Source organism: Rattus norvegicus, chromosome 4 (assembly GCF_021556685.1).
Source record: "Rattus norvegicus strain SHRSP/BbbUtx chromosome 4, alternate assembly SHRSP_T2T, whole genome shotgun sequence".
Taxonomy (NCBI): Eukaryota; Metazoa; Chordata; class Mammalia; order Rodentia; family Muridae; genus Rattus; species Rattus norvegicus.
This window is the reverse complement of record NC_141537.1, coordinates 164617999-164640561: the sequence shown is the minus strand read 5'-3', so window position 1 is coordinate 164640561 and position 22563 is coordinate 164617999. Positions and strand designations below refer to the sequence as shown.

The 22563-nt window shown below is 37.9% G+C and overlaps 1 protein-coding gene and 1 non-coding gene across 5 annotated transcripts in view; one reads left to right on the top strand and one right to left on the bottom strand.

Annotated features, from left to right (window-relative positions):
• LOC100909928 (uncharacterized) overlaps nt 1-22563 on the top strand; it is a 127471-nt gene that overhangs the window by 66310 nt on the left and 38598 nt on the right. Inside the window, exon 4 of one of the 4 annotated variants that reach the window (XM_087659801.1) lies at nt 8786-8901. The exons of the other annotated variants lie outside the window; for them this stretch is intronic. Within the exon in view, the coding sequence (XP_087515927.1) occupies nt 8786-8816 (31 nt within the window). The 3' untranslated portion in view covers nt 8817-8901. Of the gene's footprint in view, nt 1-8785; nt 8902-22563 lie in introns of those variants that run through there. 4 annotated transcript variants of the gene reach the window in all.
• Nucleotides 5558-5620, bottom strand: LOC120102617 (U7 small nuclear RNA). The gene has a single exon (XR_015687320.1). It is a non-coding gene; the product is annotated as a U7 small nuclear RNA (small nuclear RNA).

Sequence of the window (22563 nt, the reverse complement as noted above, 5' to 3'; positions counted from 1 at the left end):
TTCCTTTGATAAATATGAAATGTCCTTCCTTATCTTTTTTGAAAACTTATGGTTGAAAATTGATTTTATTTGATATTAGAATGGCTACTCCCACTTATTTCTTGGGACTATTTGCTTGGAAAGTTGTTTTCCAGCCTTTTACTCTGAGGTATTGGCTGTCTTTGTCACTGAGGTGTGTTTCCTGTAGGCAACAAAATGCTGGGTCCTTTTTACATATTCAGTCTGTTAGTCTATGTCTTTTTATTGGGGAATTGAGTCCATTGATGTTAAGAAATATTAAGGAAGAGTGATTGTTGTTTCCTGTTATTTTTGTTGTTAGAGGTAGAATTATGTTTGTGTGGCTCTCGTCTTTTGGTTTTATTGCCGGGAGATTATTGTCTTGTTTTTTCTAGGGTGTAGTTTCCCTCCTTGTGTTGGAGTTTTCTATCTAGTATCCTTTGTAGGGTTAAATTTGTTGAAAAATATTCTGTAAATTTGGTTTTTTCATGGAATATCTTGGTTTCTCCATCTATGTTAATTGAGAGTTTTGCTGGATATAATAGCCTAGGCTGGCATTTCTGTTCTCTTAAGGTCTCTATGACATCTAGCTAGGATCTTCTGGCTTTCATAGTCTCTGGTGAGAAATCTAGTGTAATTCTGATAGGTCTACCTTTATTTGTTACTTGGCATTTTCCCTTACTGCTTTTAATATTTTCTTTGTTTTGTGCATTTGGTGTTTTGATTATTATTTGTCTGGAGGAATTTCTTTTCTGGTCCAATCTATTTGGAGTTCTGTAGGCTTCTTATATGTTTATGGGGATCCCTTTCTTTAGGTTAGGGGAGTTTTCTTCTATAATTTTGTTGAAGATATTTCCTGGCCCTTTAAGTTGGGAATCTTTGCTCTCTTCTATACCTATTATCCATAGGTTTGTTCTTCTCATTGTGTCCTGGATTTCCTGGATATTTTGGCTTAGGTGCTTTTTGTGTTTTACATTATCGTTGACACTTTTGCCAATGTTTTCTATAGTATCTTCAGCCCCTGAGATTCTTTCTTCCATTTCTTGTGTTCTGTTTGTGATGCTTGCATCTATGACTCCTGATGTCTTTTCTATGTTTTCTGTTTCCAGGGTTGTCTCCCTTTGTGATTTCTTTATTGTTTCTATTTCCATTTTAAATCCTGGATGGTTTCATTCAATTCCTTCACCTGTTTGTTGGTATTTTCCTGTAATTCTTTAAGGGATTTTTGTGTTTCTTCTTTAAGAGCTTCTACTTGTTTACCTGTGTTGTACTGTATTTCTTTAAGGGAGTTATTTATGTCCTTCTTAAAGTCCTCTATCATCATCATGAGATGTGATTTTAAATCCAAATCTTGCTTTTCTGATGTGTTTGGATATCCAGTATTTGCTTTTGTGGGAGAACTGGGCTCTGATGATGCCAAGTTGACTCAGGTTCTGTTTTTTAGGTTCCTGTGCTTTCCTCTTGCCATCAGGTTGTCTCTGGTGTTACCTTGTCTTGCTGTCTCTGACAGTGGTTTGACACTCCTGTAAACCTCTGTCAGTACTCCTGTAGACCTGTTTTCTTTCAGTTGGATCTGGGAACAGATAGCTCCTTAAATCTTGCCTCCTCCCAGTTTACCTCCCTTATTGACCAATTCCCTATTCAACCCCTACCTCTCACCCACCTCCCCCAAACTCCACATTCAGTCAGAGTACTGGAGTTGTGAGGGTTTAGGGTTTTGGTTGTTTGGTTTAATTTTGAGGCAGCCCAAGGATTTCAAACAAGCCAGTTGCTTCATCTACCCAAGTACTTTGTGTTTCATTTCTCTGCAGAACTTGTGACAAAGAAGAAATGTAAGTATATGCAATGCATTTCTCTCCAGAAATAAGAAATCTGGATATCAAATTCACTCTAAATATCCTTTAGAGGAAAGGAAGGAAGCTCTTGCCATGATGGTGCACACCTTTAATTCTAGCATTTGGGAGGCAGAGGCAGAGGCAGAGGCAGAGGCAGATAGATTTCTGTGAGCTAGAGCCCAGCCTGGTCTATAGAACAACTTACAGGACAGCCAAGGCTACACAGAGAAACCTTGTCTGAGAATGATCAAGTCTGGGTACAGTATTAAAAGATATTGTTTCTATTTTTTCCTGTTTGAAAGTCTAAAGGATAAAGGTCAGCAGATGGATTGCATGGCCAAGCATGCTGACCTTGTTTCAAATAATTCACTAGAAGGCCCAGCTGGGCCCTGCCTATTATCTGTAGTTAGGGAAGAAAGAAAGAAAGAAAGAAAGAAAGAAAGAAAGAAAGAAAGAAAGAGACAGAGAGAGAAAGAAGGAAAGAAAGAAAGAGGGGAGAAAGGGAGGGAAGAGAGAAAAGGGGAGAGGGGAAGAGAGAAAGGGAGAGGGAGAGGGAGAGGGAGAGGGAGAGGGAGAGGGAGAGGGAGAGGGAGAGAGAGAGAGAGAGAGAATACCTAGCACAAGTTAATTGGTCTTGGAACCATGTTCGATATTTTGTCCTCAGAATAAAGATATTGTTCTCTGTAGTTTTCTTAAGACAGGTTTTCACACTAAATCTGGAGCTCACAGATCAAGTTAGGCTAACTGACCAGCAAGTTTGAAGGATCTGTCAGTTCCTACCTACCTGAAACTGAGTTTATGGCTCATGTTACCAGTCACAGCTTTTTTATGTAGGTTATAAAGGACAGAATTTACATCTTCGTGCTTATGTGGCAAGCACTTTTCTGACTGAGCCATCTTCCCAGGCCATAATAATGATCCTTAGGAAAAACATATAGGATATGTACTTTGCCTTTTGAACAAACGAAATAGTTGTGTGCAAAAGCTGTTAGAACCTGTTTCAAGAACTGGACCCAGTCTCCATTCCTGCTTGTCAATGTAGTGAATGGATCTAAAATTTGTGTGAAAAGTGACATCTATGGGAAGTGCTAGAGTTGTCATAATAGGGCTGGTTAAAGAATAAAAACCTGGAAGGACAAGGAGGTACATCACCTGCAATCAACAGCACTGGGGAGGTAGAGGCTGAAAGATCCAGGACAAACTTAGGCTTTGTAAACACTTAAAAGTCTTAAAAACATCAGAACACAAGATAATAATATCATTGGACTTTTTAATCTGCCTATTATAATGCATGCAGCTGTTGAGGGCACAGAGGTTCTTGTACTCACAGATAAAAACTAGGGGAACTAAGAATGTTAAATATGCAGACATGTCCCTTCAAAAGAAGAGATGTATAAAGCTATTTTCTACCCAGAAGGCTGATGATGTATGTGGTTAATAACATGGTGATCTCTGTGCTGCCTGTGGTGCCAGGCTTCCCTGGACTATTCCTGTCTACACCCTTATCTTGAGCACTGTTTCTCAGTCAAAAGAATTTATCTTTATGGAAGATATCACATGTACTTTACAAATGGGTGCTGAAGTGGTTAATAGATGACTTCTGTGCTATCTGAATGACCACAACTTCTCCAGATCCTCCCCAGACCCTTAAGATGCCACATGTAGTCAATATAGAAAACCCACCTTTATGAACAAACTCACAGTAGTATTTTATAAAGAGTTTCAGTGTCGTCATGCCTTAAGTTTCATTTACTACACAGGGTTGTGGTAATTGCTGCTAGGAAACTTTTGTCTAAAATTGTGCTGTGTTTAAATATGCCTAAAATAATCTTCCTGCTGTGAGACTCTAGAAGTCTGAACCATCACCAGCTACTGAATTATACTGAAGTAGACCTTCATGTTTCACTTGACTGGTTATTCTATTGTTCATGGTGGTCAGAGAGAACCCACACTAGATTTCTCTAATATTCACAATCATAGTTATTACAGTGTATTCATCTCTACTTTTCTTTAAAATAATCTTGCCTGCATGAGGCATACTACTCAAACAATGGAGCCCAGAGATGACAGACTGGACAAAAACACTGAAAGTAAGTATTTGCATTTTAAATGAAAAGCTGATATTTCTGACAACGAAACCAGAATCCATGTCCCTAAACTGAAAACAGACCAGTAAATCAACAGCAGGTGTTGGCCATGGGAGATAGGACACATCAAATGCTTTGGCAAAATAAGGTGATCTTCTCACTGTCAGTACATGTATAAATTGTTGACATCCACTTGCATATTTTTCCAATACAATGAAAATTAATCGCTTAAAATTATAACATGCCCTCTTAGAAATGGATATCAATGAGTTTTCTGAACATACAATTTGACTGACATGTTACCTTTTGTACCATTTTAATATTTAAAAAGTAAACACTTGACCCTCTGACCCTGCTGAGAATATATTGCAATGTCTTCTTTTATTCTCTATAGTTTATGTCACCAAAACCAGCTACCCTTATGAAAATCCTTGAAATAAAATGGGGGCTGGAGAGATGGTCAAGCTTTTCAAGGCTAAAGCTCCCAACCGAAAGGAGTAAGTTTAGTTCTCGTCACCCAAGCTAGCCTCTCTTGCTTCTGCTTTGCCAGACATCATGGCAGATACTACATAAACAAATAAACTTACAAACAAATAAGTGAATTAACAAATTAATATGTAAGTCTAGACATACTACAGTAAAGATTATATGTATAATATATTTCTCCTGATGGTGTACATGTTAGATCAGGATTGAAGCAGGCTGTCCTTTAGTCAGAACAACGAAGGACAGCAGTTCTCTACAGAAGTAGAGACCAAGTTTTAACCTGACTAGCTGTGTGGGTCCAGTGACTGCTGGTATGTACTTCTGGGGAAATCTTTGGGAACAGCTAAGAGGGCTTTAGTTAGTAGGATGAAACCAAAGTGGGGAACCTAACCATGGAAGCGATTGTCCCAGTGTGGACCTAGTGATGGCAGTGATTTAGTCCAGAAGGAAGTTCATTAAAAAGTTTAAAAGTCAAGATGAACACTTATAAAGTATGAGGATAATAAGGAGAAAAGGAGTGGTGAAGGGGAGGAGCCTGAGTGGAAGGAAATTAAAAATACATTCAGGGAGGAGGCTTGTTATTCCCCACCCCAAACCCTACCCAACCCTGCCTCCCTGGTGTGTAAGTCTTTGTTCCTTAAGTCACAAGCCAGTTTGGACTTGTTGGTGAGGAAGAAGCATTGTTCCTGGATGAGGGCACAAAATCCCACCATTATCAGTAATCAAGGAACCTAGTCCTATTTAATTTTCAATTATTGCATCAACAAAACAATTGATCTGAAATTTCTTTAAGGTTTTCTGAGAGCTGGTGAGACCAGGGTTAACAAATTCAAAGAAGACATCAGTCCAGATGTTTTAGTTCTGCACAGTTAGCTGGATAAAAATGTAACACACACAGTTATATATAGCATTCAGCACATCATAATTGTAATAAACAAATTATTATTGGCTTATACATTTACCTTATTGCCTCTGAGAGGGGATCCTGAGGAAGAGTGTTTGGGAGCAGTGAAAGAAACAACTCAAAGTCAGTAATGGGTGCAAACTGAGAGCTCTGTAGTCTGCTCAAGACAACTCTCTAGATAGAATCCTATTCGAAATAGCTCTCTCCTTGAGACAGCTGTTTGATCGAGATAAATTTCTAGATAGCTCTTGAGTTTTCCAATCAAAGTCAGAAAACCTGCTAGAAAAAAATCTGAAAGAGTTATATTATCTCCCCAAGCAGCTCTCTCTAGGTGGCTCTCTTGTAGAACAAAGCCCAGTCTTTTATATCAATTCAGACATTTACCCCAGATTCCTTTTTTTATTATCCCAAAAGTCAGCATTTTATGACCTTATCCCCTTGATTCTTTTAAAAGGATTTAAATTCACTCTGTCCCAGGCTGGCCTTGAAATAAAAAATCTGCCTGCTTTTGTAAATACAAACCATAAACTTATTTGGTTGGGATCTTGCCCTGAGATCATTACTCTCTAAATCTCTTTATCTCCTTCCTTAATATTTTTCTGACAAGCTGGCTCATCAGTGCAGCTGCCTTTGGTCTTTTAGGTCATTGGAGCCCCTCATACAATTCTTATTGCAACATTATATGTTGTATAGTTGAGAAATCCTGTTTATATATTCTTGAACTCATGTTTTCAAAGCTCTTTCCCACATCCTTAAGGGATGTTCTAAAGATCTCAGCTTCAAAAAGACATATTTTCACTTCCCAGAATTGTGCTATCTCTAATTATCATGGAGTCATTAATCTTGGCAGAGAGGACATTTCCCTGCAGGAAGAACATAAAGTAAAATATATTCATTATTATACAAACAAGCTTTTTACAAACAAGCAACCATCAACACTCACGTAGGCTTATAACCTGCTGGCTCTACTCGAGTGACAGGAACTTTTGTCACCATTTTTCTTTTGCAGCCATTCAGGACTTGGCACTGTACACATGTATATATGTATACACACAGAGTGTGTACACACAGTATATACTGTATATATACACAGTAAATATAAACAGTATATACACACTGTATATAAACACTGTATATACATATGTATATATATACAGTATATACATACTGTATACAGTGTATACCAGTGTATACAGGTATATACTGTACAAGCTTGATGTGGCTGCTATGCCTTCAGTAACCTATGTCTCATAACATTGTGCCTCAATTCTAGCAAGAAGGCAATGTAACTGACAAATCTATGTTATCTAGAGGTAAGAATTACACTCTGCTCTGCCATAGTAGATTGAAACCCTTTTAAAAAGGGGGAACCACATAGATCTTTGCCTAGTTGTTGCTGACAGCTATTATGTCACAGCAATGAGTTACGTAACTAATACATCATCTTACTGCATTTTTCAGTCACTAAGATGCTGAAATCTTCTTCCTGTTTCCAATCTTAATGGGAGAGCTTTGTGTTCACCATGGAATATAATGCTTCTGTTGGTGTTTCATGGATGTTCTTTATCAAGTTGAAGTCACTTCCAGATTCTTTTTTTAGTCATAATCTATTAATTTGGTTGTGTTATTTATCTTTTTAGACAACTAGTGTGTTCAACTTCATTAACTGGTTTCATTTTTGCAGTTTTATATTTTTAACTGGCCCATAATGGTATATATACATGTGAGGTGGTATCATGTTCCAATACATGTACACAATAGGTAATGATCACATTAGATTCCTACTCTATCACCCCATACATTCATTGTTTTTTAATTAAGAGAACATTCGAAATCTTCTAACTACATTGAACTTGCATTCCTGGGAGAAATCCTACTTCATCTTAGCCATTTAGTCTTGCTATATAACATGTTGATGCATGGTGGGACTGAATTTGTGGTACTTTGTTGAGGCCTTTTGTGTGTATGTATTAGGATAATGGTGTGTAACTTTTTAACCTGGGTGAGTCTTCACACTTTAATTAACTTAGATAATCCTTCATAGGCACATTTCTGTCTTTGGTCACTCTAGATTCTGTCGGGTTGAAAGTCAAGTTTAACCATATTAGTTGGAAAGATGGATCTCTTTCTCATGTTACACAGACACTAAACGGCAGAAATGTCCGTCATCCAAATTTAAGTCAACCCCTAGTTGACTCACACCAAGCTGCTGAGCAATTCCCTGACAGTAACAAAGGGAGCCGTCTATTTCTCTTTAACTGTAGTTAGTCTAGGTTACTAGATTCCCAACACTCTCCAGGAACTATACATATTTTACATAGCAAAAACTCATTTTGTAGAAAAGTGGCCATTCATAAAATCAACTTTTTGAAATGTCCAGATATTTACAAGAATTCAGAAGAATGGCATTAATAAGGTATAAGTTACCAAATATTCACCTAACAAAGTCATTCTAGTGAGAAGACTAGGCTGATTTCATGACAGGCTTCAAATTGGCAGTTAAGGAGACGAGGCCTAAATCTCTGTTTCCAAGAACTGGGCTATTCCAAGCAAGTCCGGGACCTCAGAAGCTGCTCTGCCACCTGGCCTGAGGCAAGGACAATAGGTCAGCAGCAGGTTCCATACTTCCTCGGCTACTTCTTCAGCAACAGTTTCCAGTTCCCACACCCCCAATAGAGATGTTAGGTCCATAGAGATTGGGTCCAACAGATTAACACAGAGTTCACCTACCCAATAATTCCTTAATGTGCTTTAAATTAAGCCTGCCAGATTACTTGGTTGTCTCTCTATCTTGTTGACGGGAGTCCCCATCATGCTGGACTTCTGCAGAATAAGACACTCTTATTCGTTAACATACGATTTGAGCCCAAGATATCATTCTTTGATGCATGATGGGCCCTTATACTAGTTTAGTTTCCTTTCTGTAGCAAGCACCATGACCAAAAGCAACTTGGGTAGGAAAGGGTGTGTTTGGCTTCTGCATCCCAATCCAGGCCATTAGTGAGGTAAGCAAAGGTCAAAACTAAACCTGACGGCAGAAATTGAATTAGAAACATGGAGGAGTGCTGCTTTACTGACTTGCTCCCCATGGTTTGCTCAACTTTCTTTCTTTTATAATCCTAGATATCTGCTTAAGGTTGGTACTGTCCCAAATGGACTATACTGGCCAACGATTATCATCAGTCAAGAAACTGTTCTACAGATTTGTGTATAGGTCAATTTGATAGAGACATTTTCTCAGATGAGGTTTCCTCTTCCAAAATGAATGTCAAATTGAGAAAAACCCAACTAACACAAAAGTGTAACGCAACAATGTGCAAAGCAATATTGTTGCCTCACTTGAATATGTATGCAATCTTTCCCTTTTACCTCCTCACCCCAAATAGTCACAATGTGGAGTACAAGATGTCCCATAGCCTGCTGTGAAATCCAGGCTTACTTGAAATTCATGGTAATACTTGTGCCTCATTACCTAGGAGCTGGGATCCCAGTTATGAGTCAGCTTGAAGTCAGCTTGAACTCTTTCATCGAGTGTGTTCAACATGTCTGTAAAATAAATTAAGTTATACCTATCTCTGCCTTGCTTCAAATTAAATGAGACTCAGACTATTGTTTATTTATTTATTTATTTATTTATTTATTTATTTATTTATTTAGCACTTTTGTGATTACTGGGAAATTATCCCTAATCTGATTTTCTAATGGCTAGACTGCTAATTCCTCAGCTGTACTCCCCTGATAATTGTTGGTTGAGTCTTCCTGGGTTATTTATGCTCCAGCAGTCTGTCCTAGGGGGACATTTCTCTCAGGCACAAGCTCTTGGTCCATCATATCTAATGGAAACTTCCTGTTCCCTCCATCTTCTTCCTCCTTCACTCTCCTTTCTCCTCTTTTTCTCCTCATGGTCCCTACCTGCAACCCTCAGCTAGGTAACTGAAAAACTGCCTGCCTCTCTTCCCTTCAGGAATTGGCTGTAGCCCCCTTTATTTAATTGATAGTTTTAAATTGGGAAGCAAGGTTTACACAACAAAAGCTGGTGTACATGGGAATTTGCTTATCTTGGGGTAACCAGATCTTGGGGTATGGAAATTAGCATTTAAATGCATAGCAGCACAGACCGACCCCTAACACATCTGCCAGACACTAAGCATCACTGAACAACGAATAAGGCAGCAAAGTTATTACTGTCTTCAAACTCTCACTATTGGCTGTATGGAAGAAGCAAAGGTTGAGCATAGTAAAACCAAGATAAAATTGCCATATCACCCACTTTTACCTTTTCTGACCTTATAATCAGAGGACTTCATAGCCTACCACAGAGATACTCACAGATCCATGTTACAGACACTCTGTGAAAATAACAGAGATAGGATCAGTCGAGCCATCCATCAACAGATGAATAAATACTGAAAACATTATACACAGACACAGAATTTTACTCATTCACATAAAAATGAATTTTCAGGGAAATTTATATATCTGGACATTACCATATTAAGTGAAGTAACCCAGACTCAGAAACTACATATTATCTCTCATTTTGCAGATGTTAAATTTCTATTTATATATTTTGATTTATATATGTGTGTGTATAGCTATTGAAGTTATATATTTATTATTTTTCATTTATACATATACACAGGATAAATAGAAGATAGATAGATAGATAGATAGATAGATAGATAGATAGATAGATAGATAGATAGATAGATAGAGTATTGTGTATGAGGAGGGGGTCATAAAACTAGGAAAGGGTCCATGAGGAGGCAATAGAGGTTTTGTAGAATACATTGACATGAAAGCAGAAAGGTAAATACAGAGTGTAGAAACGCACAAGTAGAGGTGAGGAGATGGGAGCATTTAATACTTTGGCTTAGTGCTTACTTCCTTGAAGAACTTGTTGTTGTTGAGAATGTTATGAAATATGTGTACAAAGGGCCAAGAGATGGCTCAACAGGTAAAATCACTTACTTTGTAAGCCTAATGACCTACACTTGATCTAATTAAGTGACAGATGCTGTGGTAAGCATTTGCAATCAATCACTCCTCTCAGATGGGAAAACTACACAAAAGAACATAGACCTGTTACCCAAGAGAGAGCCTATCTCAACAAAGTGAAAAGAGAAGTCTAACTTAATTGAGGTTTCTAGTGCTGTGCCGCAACATCAGGACCAGAGCTACTTGGTAAGGAAAGGGTTTGTTTCACTTATACTTCCATACCACGGTGCATTATCATCTTAGCCACAATTCTAGTGTTGTGAAGAGGCAGCATGGCCAAGGCAACTCCTACAAATGAAAGTATATGGGCTGGAGAGATGGCTCAGTGGTTAAGAGCATCGACTGGTCCTGAGTTTAATTCCCAGCATTCACATGGTGGCTCACAACCATCTGTAATGAGATCTAGTGACTTCCTCTGGTCTTCAGACACACATGCAGGCAGAAAGCTGTATGATGTATACTAAATAAATAAATAAATAAATAAATAAATAAATATTTTTTTAAAAAAAGAATTATTTTAAAAAAAACTTTAAAAAAGAACTCAGAAGATATGGCTTCAATTACACTACTCTCTTTTTCAGCCACAGCTGACCAATATTGATTGTCTCACACAGGCTACTGTTTCACTCTAATAGATCTTGTCTTTTGCAAATCACAGCTGGTTCTTCAGCACCAGCAGCTCGAAATCATAGATTCTTACTTCAAATATTGAATAGCTCCAATCAAGTCTGTAAGATACTCTCTAACTTCCCTCTGAAACTTCAGAAGCCAAGACTTCATCATCTGCATTTCTCTCCACTGAGGTCAGAATATTCGATGGCTTTTCTAGTCCAAATTTCAACAATCCTAATAATACTCAGTCAGATCTGTCACAGTAATAGAACACTCCTGATACCAATCTTTTCCTTACTCAGATTTTCTACTGTTGGGATAAAATACCATTGGTAGGAAAGTGTTCATCACAGCTTACAATTCTCAGGTCACAATCCCTCACTGAGGGAACTCAGGAAGGAACTCAACACAAGAATATGAAGACAGAAACTGCTGCAGCAGCCATTGAGGACTCTCACTAACTGGTTTGTTCTCTAAGGGTTGCTAACTCTGACTTCTTATATCACCCTGGACAGCTGATTCAGCATTACCACCACTCCCAATGAGCCGAACCTACATACACCAATCACTAATTAAGAAAATGCATAACAGACTTGCCTACAGCAAAATATTATGAAGTTATTTTCTCTACAAAGGTTTCCTTCTTTCAGATGATTCTAGCTTATAGCAAGTTGACATAAAACTATCCAGCACAGTGACCAAATCATGATACACACATGACCACATTTACAAACACACACAACACATATGTACACCATAATAATACAATAAAATAGATATTTAAGTGTTCTTATAAATATTTGTTCTTTCTTAAATTTAGTTCCTTTTATTCTAAGTCTTCAGAAAATGTTGAGATAACAAATTGAACTCAAACACAAAAATGCCTCAAAGCTTTCAGAAACTATAGTTGAAGAGGGACATAATATTGGTAGCAAAAACTCAATTTGATAGATTAAAAATCGGCCACACAAGCCTTTTAGTCTTCCTTTTTTGTAAACAGATGGTGTTGCTGGAATTTTTGAGGTTTGGAATCTGGGAACAAGCCAGGTTTGTACGCTCATTCGTACTAAGCCAATAAAATGAACAATAGACAAAGGAGATATATTCATTGACGTCTAATTAGGAAGTTGGGCATAGATCCAGTCAGTGACTCTTCTAAGTCCATCTTTGGTGTTTTGGAATGAAGTATAGGTTTGAATAGAGGGCCATAGCTAGATATATCAAACCCGCCTTTCCCTAAAATAATGAATCAAGCACATCCCTTTATGACTTGAACATAGAAATTTAGTTCTTTACAGTCTCTCTCTCTCTCCACCCTCTCTCTCCCCTCTCTCCCCCCCTTCCCTTCCTCCCTCTCTCTCTCTCTCTCTCTCTCTCTCTCTCTCTCTCTCTCTCTCTCTCTCTCTCTCTCACACACACACACACACACACACACACCATTAGGTGAATGACTTCCAAATGTCAAGTCCAAGTTTAAACTGTGACTAGACTCTGGAATGGGGGAAAGTGTTTCAAAATATATAACAGATATTTTAGTAAAACTCAGAAAGTTGAGATATAAAATTTATATTAGAATGTATGATGAAGTAAGGGTTTTGTCAATTTTTATTTCAAATCATTTCAGAATAAAATAGACATAAATAGAATAAAATAGAAATAAATAGACAGCCAATGGCTCATAGCTTTAATCTCAGCACTTAGGATGCAGAGGCAGGTGGATCTCAGTTTGAGGCCAACCTGGTCTATACAGTAAATTTCAGCCAGAACAGTCAGGGCTACTTAGAGAAACTCTGTCTAAAACAAACAAACAAGCAAGCAAGCAAACAAACAAACTAGAAAAAGAGATAAGACAGATTTGGAAAAAAGCATTGTTGTGAGTTAAGTATGGGATTGAGGTGAGAAAGAATACTGTTGACTCAGCTGTTCTTGAGCTTTTGCATAGACGTGAAACTTCTCTAAGGACTGGGCTGTCAAAGCCATACTTACTCATGATGAAGATCACTAGGAGCAATGGGCCTGGTTTTGAAGTTAAGTGAGAATACAGCTGTTCGTGTGTGTGTGTGTGTGTGTGTGTGTGTGTGTGTGTGTGTGTGTGTTCACAAGTATGCAAATAAACGTGTCTGGGAGAAGAGGATGTCCAATGTTCATTTTTATCATCTCTCCATTTTATTCTTTGAGACAGGATCTCTCATTGATCCTGAAAGTAGGCTGGCCATAGTCCCTGTTATCCTCCTATCTACAGACCCTTCCACACACAGCACTACTACACACAAAGCAGGAGTCACATGGGTGACAACAATCATCGTATTTGACATAGTCGTTGGGGATGTTTTGTTTTTTGAGAGAGGGTCTCATATAACCCAGGCTAGCCTCAAATTCACTATGCAACCAAGGATGGCCTTAAACTTCTGTTCCTTGGGCCTCTACTTATAAGATACTGGGATTATAGCTATAGATCACCACCTGTAGCAGGAAAATACTTCGAGGCCATTTAGTTCTAACTGACTTTTCTACACAAACTATCTGGATTTTAGTATAAAACAAAAAATATTAAAGTTTAATGACAGAAATTAAATAAAAGTCATAGGTTCCACATCTTTTCTTATGTTCATGCCATTTGTAATGTGCCTTGAAACTCCCCACCTTTAAACTTGATTTGAACTTGGCTTGTCCAGCAGAATGTGTGTGGGAGCGCACAGAGCTGCATGGTCTTTTGCCTTTCAACTATGTCCAACGGCCATGTAAACAAGGTGATTAAAAACCAGAAGCACATGTTATGTCAACTGGACCTTACATGATAGCACAAGAGTTCAAGACAACCAGGGCAAAAGTCATCTGACACTTGGCCTGTGGAGATAGCTAATCTAATCACATAACAAAGCTGAAGCACTGTGTTTAAAGCTACAGAACACTGAGATGGTTGTCATGCAGAATAGGCCACAAATCACAGTCATATTTATAGTTATTTATGTCTTTGTAATCCTAGTTTAGCATTATGCAATTTATTGAGTTCAATCTGAAGTACATATGAATCACTTGTTAGTGATTTGTTTGCTCTGGTTGAAATGATTAGAAATTTTAGCATGTTTTTCATTGTTCTTGTGTTGTTGTTTATCTGGGTTATTTTTATCTGTGTCCTAGTAGTAAACACCATGGATACTAATTTAAAATAGCATACAGTTTGTTAAGGTGTGTGAACAAGCAGCTTGAACAAGTGGTAAGTAGTATGAAAATGAGTAAGTGCTTGCAACATATGGCCCTAAAGAGATATCACTCAGTATAATAAGAGACTAGAAATAAAACCAGAATGTATGTACTACAGCAGTCATGACCAAGATTGGATGTGTAGTGAGACTGCATTAAAAACAGAATTTCTGAAGTCTGAAATAATCATAGGTAAATTCATAGAGGATAAAATTAGATTTTTTTTTAATTCTAAAGATTTTCTTTTATTTACCTGTATGCCAAATACCTGAGGGCTCTCAAGGAGGCCAGAAGAGGGTGTCACATTCTGTAGAGTTACAACCACCCAATAAGAGACTTAAAATTCTAATTCACATCCTCATTTATTTGTAGTTTCTGAGACCCTCATTTATTTGTACTGGCTGAGAACCACACACTAAGCCCTCTTTCCCTCCTGTTATTGGTAAAGAAAATAGAATAAAGATGTTGTTGAGGTGTTTACATTGTATACCCGAATGTACTTTTTGACTGCTGTTTAATTAGTACCCTATTCAATTAATATATTTAAATCATCTCTTATGCCCCAAATAATTCATTGAAATAAGGCAGAAATGATAATATATTACTTTGAATACATTTTTCTAAAATTGTTGCTAATGAATATAAAAAAGTACATAAAAGTAAGCTAAAGAAATTCATGGCCACCAGAAGAGCTCCATATAAAACCTATAAAAGAATTCTGTAGCCTGAAGGTGAAGACAATCAGGCACAGGAGGCCACCAAGAAGAAAGAAGCCATTCTTGAAAATGGTTAAGAAAGGAATAGGATAAAACAAACAAACAAAAACTAAGCAAAAAAGGAGTATAAAGTGGCAGAAGATAATCCACACCATTCAATAATAACTTGAATATTAATGATACCCATTCCCCAGGCAAATAAAACCAAGTGGAAAGTTGAACTAAAGGACGGGACCTACCAATTTACTGCTTCAAAAAGGCACACCTCCTCATCATCAAAGATCGATACTACTTTAGGGTAAAGAGCTGAAAATTAATAAGTCTGCATCCTCCAACTGCAAATACTACATTTCAGAACATCTCAAAAAATGTTTTGTATTGAAATATAGTCAGAGTGAGATTGATGGTGCAACAGATTCGTTTTTAATTTTCAAGAAGAAGGATCTCTTGATGTTTTTCATGACAGCCATGTTAGTTTTCATTCCCGTGAGAGTGGGTGGGGTCTGAACACCAAACTAACACTGACTGTTGAGGAGGTTTTCAGTCATAATAGGTATGTCAGTACACACTGACTCAGATCTGCCAGGTGGATTGCACACCTGTAACAATCTCAATTAGACCTGATATTTTTACCCTGTTGAGATTCAGTGACACATGGCTTTCTGGTAAAATTTCACCTTCATAGCTGAGTTCTAGAGATGATCTCACTAGGATCCTATTCAATAGTAAGTTAATGCTGGAGTGCAAGTGACAGAGACAGGTACTTTACTTTATTGGGGTAAGTGTCATGGGAAAATATTCCTTCCAACATATCTTTAGGGATACTCGATTTCATAACTAACACCCATGTCTGATGAATCATGACCCATTACGAAGGACTTACCTCATCCTCAGCAGCATCAGAAGGCTTGTACCAACCAACACCATCACAAAAGGCTGTGTGTACATTATAAATTATGGAAATATTACCCTCTAATTTGGGTTCTGATGGTGTCATTTTTACCAGCTGACAGTTTTTCTTCTATTCTTATCTTCTCACAAAAAGAACCCACCCAAAACAGTTTGAGCAAAGATTTGTTTAACAAAGCAAAGTAATTCAAAGTGAATGTAAACTCCAGAACAAGACGGAAAGAGGCTGGCCTGAAGGTAGTTGGTGGCCCACTGAACTCTGCATGGTAGAATTTATAAAAGTGTCTTAGGGTCCCATCTCTATAAAGTCATTGTTAAGTTCTCATCTTGGAAACTTCTATCTTACATTAAAGAAGTTGTTCCAGGACCAAGTCATTCCCACCATTTTGTTTGTATTACCTGCTCATTAGCATATTTATTGGTGGCATGAATGTTCATTAGGAAAGAACACTGGTTATCTTAATTTCTTACATGACAGGAAGAACCCAATGGTACATTCAAAGGTGTCTAACTATAAAGGAACACTGAAACCACCAGGAGAAACATCTACCAAGACACAGCCAGAATCTTCTTAATGACGTATGAAAAGGAGAAGGTTTGGGAATCTGGAACAAAAACTCCTCATTCTACTACTAACATGTCATATGATCATGTGAAAAGCATCTTCATGTTGCTAAACATTAGTTTCCTTAAATATATAGGTTATAACCAGTTAATGTTTAGGGAATATATTGAAATATATATGAATATATCATACTCACACACAATAGTTGCTCCATAGCTGGATTCAACATGCAGACTGAACACAGTGGGTATAGAAAATTGGATGCAGAGACAAAAAGAATCTAAACTCATGTGAAACAGGATCGGGTTCCTTCTGTCTCACCCCAAAGGCTAGTGGGTCTACGCTTAACCCTGAGTTTCTGCAGATGCCAAGCACTAACACAGGCATCTTCTGGGTGATAAAGGAAGGGTGAATTCAAGACCAGCCTGTCCCCAGCTGATGAGGTCACACAGCAGTCAGTAGCAGGGCTCTCTCACTGTTGTGCCTTTGTCTCTTCATTTCTTGGGCCTCAACAGCAAATTTGATGTCACGCTAGTAACCAGCATGCTAGTGAAACTATGAATTTCCCTGAACAGGTTATCTGAAAATGTCCCTACATTTTATTTGTCCATACTTCAGCTTCTTTTTTTTCTTAATAAAACCCTTAGTTCCTTTGTGTTTGAATCCCTTTTTCCCCCATCTTTATTAAATTGGTTATTCCTTATTTACATTTCATTTTTTATTTTTTTTATTAACTTGAGTATTTATTTACATTTCGTTTGTTATTCCCCTTCCCAGTTTCAAGGCCAACACCCCCTAACACCTCCCCCTCCCCTTCTATATGAGCTTCCCCTCCCTATCCTCCCCCCATTACCACACTCTCCCCAACAATCATGTTCACTGGGGGGGTTCAGTCTTGGCAGGACCAAGGGTTTCCCTTTCCACTGGTGCTCTTACTAGGCTATTCATTGCTACCTATGAGGTTGGAGCCCAGGGTCAGTCCATGTATAGTCTTTGGGTAGTGGCTTAGTCCCTGGAAGCTCTGGTTGGTTGGCACTGTTGTTCATACCCATATGGCTGAAAGAGCCCCTTCAAGCTCTTTCAGTCCTTTCTCTGATTCCTTCAACGGGCTTCCCGTTCTCAGTTCAGTGGTTTGCTGCTGGCATTCGCCTATGTATTTGCTGTATTCTGGCTGTGTCTCTCAGGAGAGATATACATCCGGTTCCTGTCGGCCTGCACTTCTTTGCTTCATCCATCTTATCTAGTTTGGTGGCTGTATATGTATGGGCCACATGTGGGGCAGGCTCTGAATGGGTGTTCCTTCTGCCTCTGTTCTAAACTTTGCCTCCCTATTCCCTGCCAAGGGTATTCTTGTTCCCCTTTTAAAGAAGGAGTGAAGCATTTGCATTTTGCATCCTTCTTGAGTTTCATGTGTTCTATGCATCTAGGGTAATTCAAGCATTTGGGTTAATAGCCATTTATCAATGAATGCATACCATGTGTGTTTTTCTGTGATTGAGTTACCTCACTCAGGATGATATTTTCCAGTTCCATCAATTTGCCTATGAATTTCATAAAGTCATTGTTTTTGATAGCTGAGTAATATTCCATTGTGTCAATGTACCACATTTTCTGTATCCATTCCTCTGTTGAAGGGCATCTGGGTTCTTTCCAGCTTCTGGCTATTAAAAATAAGGCTGCTATGAACATAGTGGAGCATGTGTCTTTGTTATATGTTGGGGTATCTTTTCGGTATATGCCCAAGAGAAATACAGCTGGGTCCTCAGGTTGTTCAATGTTCAGTTTTCAGAGGAACCTCCAGACTGATTTCCAGAATGGTTGTACCAGTCTGCAATCCCAGCAACAACGGAGGAGTGTTCCTCTTTTTCCACATCCTCGCCAGGATTTGCTGTCACCTGAGTTTTTGATCTTAGCCATTCTCACTGGTGTGAGGTGAAATCTCAGGGTTGTTTGGATTTGCATTATCCTTATGACTAAAGATGTTGAACATTTCTTCAGGTGTTTCTCAGCCATTCGGCATTCCTCAGCTGTGAATTCTTTGTTTAGCTCTGAACCCAATTTTTTAATAGAGTTATTTGTCTCCCTGTGGTCTAACTACTTGAGATCTTTTTATATTTTGGATATAAGCTCTCTATCTGTTGTAGGATTGGGAAAGATCTTTTCCCAATCTGTTGGATGCCATTTTGTCCTAACAACAGTGTCCTTTGCCTTACAGCAGCTTTGCAGTTTTATGAGGTCCCATTTTTCCATTCTTGATCTTAGAGCATAAGCCACTGATGTTCTGTTCAGAAATTTTCCCTGGTGCTCATGTGTTCCAGGCTCTTCCCAAGGATTTCTGCTATTAGTTTGAGTGTATCTGGTTTGATGTGGAGGTCCTTGATCCACTTGGACTTAAGTTTGTACAGGGTGATAAGCATGGATTGATCTGCATTCTTCTACATGCTGACCTCCAGTTGAACCAGCACCATTTGTTGAAAATGCTATCTTTTTTCCATTGGATGGTTTTGGTTCCTTTGTCAAAAATCAGTGGCCATAGGTGTGCGGGTTCATTTCTGGGTCTTCAATTCTATTCCACTGGTCTATCTGTCAGTCTCTGTACCAATACCATGTACTTTTTATCACTATTGCTCTGTAATACTGCTTGAGTTCAGGGATAGTGATTCCCCCAGAAGTCCTTTTATTGTTGAGGATAGTTTTAGCTATCCTGGGATTTTTGTTATCCCAGATGAATTTGCAAATTGTTCTGTCTAACTCTCTGAAGAATTCGGTTGGGATTTTGATGTGGATTGCATTGAGTCTGTAGATCGCTTTTGGTAAAATGGCCATTTTTACTATGTTAATCCTGCCAATCCATGAGCATGGGAGATCTTTCCATCTTCTGAGATCTTCAATTTCTCTCTTCAGAGTCTTGAAGTTCTTATCATACAGATCTTTCACTTGCTTGGTTAAAGTCACACTGAGGTATTTTATATTATTTGGGACTATTATAAAGGGTGTTGTTTCCCTAATTTCTTTCTCGGCTTGTTTCTCTTTTGTGTAGAGGAAGGCTACTGATTTATTTGAGTTAATTTTATACCCAGCCACTTTGCTGAAGGTGTTTATCTGCTTTAGTAGTTCTCTGGTGGAACTTTTGGGATCACTTAAATATACTATCATATCATCTGCAAATAGTGATATTTTGATTTCTTCTTTTCCAATCTGTATCCCTTTGATCTCCTTTTGTTGTCTGATTGCTCTGGCTAGAACTTCAAGAACTATATTGAAGAAGTAGGGAGAGAGTGGGCAGACTAGACAAAGCTAGTGGGATTGCTTCAAGTTTCTCTCCATTTAGTTTAATGTTAGCTACTGGTTTGCTGTATATGGCTTTTACCAGGTTTAGGTATGGGCCTTGAATTCCTGTTCTTTCCAGGTCTTTTATCATGAAAGGATGTTGAATTTTGACAAATGCTTTCTCAGCATCTAATGAAATGATCATGTGGTTTTGTTCTTTCAGTTTGTTTATATAATGGATTACGTTGATGGTTTTCCTTATATTAAACCATCCCTGCATGCCTGGGATGAAGCCTACTTGATTATGGTGGATGATTACCACCATAATCTTGGATTCGGTTTGCCAGAATTTTACTGAGTATGTTTGCGTCGATATTCATAAGGGAAATTGGTCTGAAGTTCTCTTTCTTTGTTGGGTCTTTGTGTGGTTTAGGTATGAGAGTAATTGTGGCTTCATAGAACAATTCAGTAGCGCACCATCTATTTCAATTTTGTGGAATAGTTTGGATAGTATTGGTATGAGGTCTTCTGTGAAAGTCTGACAGAATTCTGCACTGAACCCATCTGGACCTTGGCTCTTTTTTGTTGGGAGACTTTTAATGATTGCTTCTATTTTGTTAAGAGTTATGGGGGTTATTTAAATGGTTTATCTGTTCCTGATTTAACTTTGGTACCAGGTATCTGTCTAGGAAATAGTCTATTTCCTGCAGATTTTCAAGTTTTGTTGAATATAGTCTTTTGTAGTAGGATCTGATAGTTTTTTGAATTTCCTCTGATTCTGTAGTTATGTCTCCCTTTTCATTCCTGATTTTGTTAATTTGGACAGACTCTCTGTGTCCTCTCATTAGTCTGGCTAAGGGTTGATCTATCTTGCTGACTTTCTCAAAGAACCAACTTTTGGTTCTTTTGATTCTTCTTATTGTCTTTTTTTGTTTCTACTTGGTTGATTTCAGCTCTGAGTTTGATTATTTCCTGACTTCTACTCCTCCTGGGTGTATTTGCTTCTTTTTGTTCTAGAGCTTTTAGGTGTGCTGTCAAACTGCTGATAGATACTCTCTCGTGTTTCTTTCCGCAGGCACTCAAGCTATGAGTTTTCTGCCTAGCACAGCTTTCATTGTGTCCCATAAGTTTTGGTATGTTGTACCTTCATTTTCATTAAATTCTAAGAAGTCTTTAATTTTTTCTTTATTTCTTCCTTGACCAGGTTATCATTGAGTAGAGCATTGTTCAACTTCCATGTATATGTGGGCGTTCTTCCCTTATCGATATTGAAGACCAGCTTTAGCCTGTGGTGGTCTGATAGGATGTGTGGGATTATTTCTGTCTTTCTGTATCTGTTGAGTACTGTTTTGTGACTGATTATATGGTCAATTTTGGAGAAAGTACCATGAGGTGGTAAGAAGAAGGTATATCCTTTTGTTTTAGGATAGAATGTTCTATAAATATCTGTTAAGTCCATTTGGTTCATGACTTCTGTTAGTCTGTCTATGTCTCTGTTTAATTTCTGTTTCCATGATCTGTCCATTTATGAGCATGGGGTGTTAAAATCTCCTACTATTATTGTGTGAGGTGCAATGTGTGCTTTGAGTTTTATTTAGTTTTCTTTTATGTATGTACGTGCCCTTGTATTTGGATCATAAATATTTAGGATTGAGAGTTCATCTTGGTGGATTTTTCCTTTGATGAATATGAAGTGTCCTTTCTTATCTTTTTTGATGACTTTTGGTTGAAAATCGATTTTATTCAATATTAGAATGGCTACTCGAGCTTGTTTCTTCAGATGATTTGCTTGGAAAGTTGTTTTCCAGCCTTTCACTCGGAGGTAGTGTCTGTCTTTGTCTCTGAGGTGTGTTTCCTGTAGGCAGCAGAATGCAGGGTCCTCGTTGCATATGCAGTTTGTTAATTTATGTCTTTTTATTGGAGAGTTGAGACCATTGATGTTGAGAGATATTAAGGAATAGTGATTATTGCTTCCTCTTATATTCATATTTGGATGTGAGATTATGTTTGTGTGCTTTTCTTCTCTTTGTTTTGTTGCCAGGACGATTAGTTTCTTGCTTTTTCTAGGGTGTAACTTGCCTCCTTATGTTTGGCTTTACCATTTATTATCCTTTGTAGCGCTGGATTTGTAGAAAGATATTGTATAAATTTGGTTTTGTCATGGAATATCTTGGTTTCTCCATCTATGTTAATTGAGAGTTTTGCAGGATACAGTAACTTGGGCTGGCATTTTTGTTTTCTTAGGGTCTGTATGACATCTATCCAGGATCTTCTGGCTTTCATAGTCTCTGGCGAAAAGTCTGGAGTAATTCTGGTAGGTCTGCCTTTATATGTTACTTGACCATTTTCCCTTACTGCTTTTAATATTCTTTCTTTCTTTTGTGCATTTGGTGTTTTGACTGTTATTTGACAGGAGGATTTTCTTTTCTGGTCCAATCTATTTGGAGTTCTGTAGGCTTCTTGTATGTTTACGGGCATCTCTTTCTTTAGGTTAGGGAAGTTTTCTTCTATGATTTTGTTGAAGATATTTACTTTTCCTTTGAGCTAGGAGTCTTCACTCTCTTCTATACCTATTATCCTTAGGTTTATTCTTCTCATTGAGTCCTGAATTTCCTGTATGTTTCAGACCAGTAGCTTTTTCCACTTTACATTATCTTTGATAGTTGTGTCGTTGATTTTTTGGAATCTTCTGCTCCTGAGATTCTCTCTTCTATCTCTTCTATTCTGTTGGTGATGCTTGTATCTACGGCTCCTTGTCTCTTCCTTTCGTTTTCTATATCCAGGCTTGTTTCCCTGTGTTCTTTCTTGATTGCTTCTATTTCCATTTTTAATTCCTTCAACTGTTTAATTGTGTTTTCCTGGAATTCTTTCAGGGATTTTTGTGATTCCTCTCTATAGGCTTCTACTTGTTTATTTATGTTTTCCTGCGTTCTCTAAGGGAGTTCTTCATGTCTTTCTTGAAGTCCTCCATCATCATGAT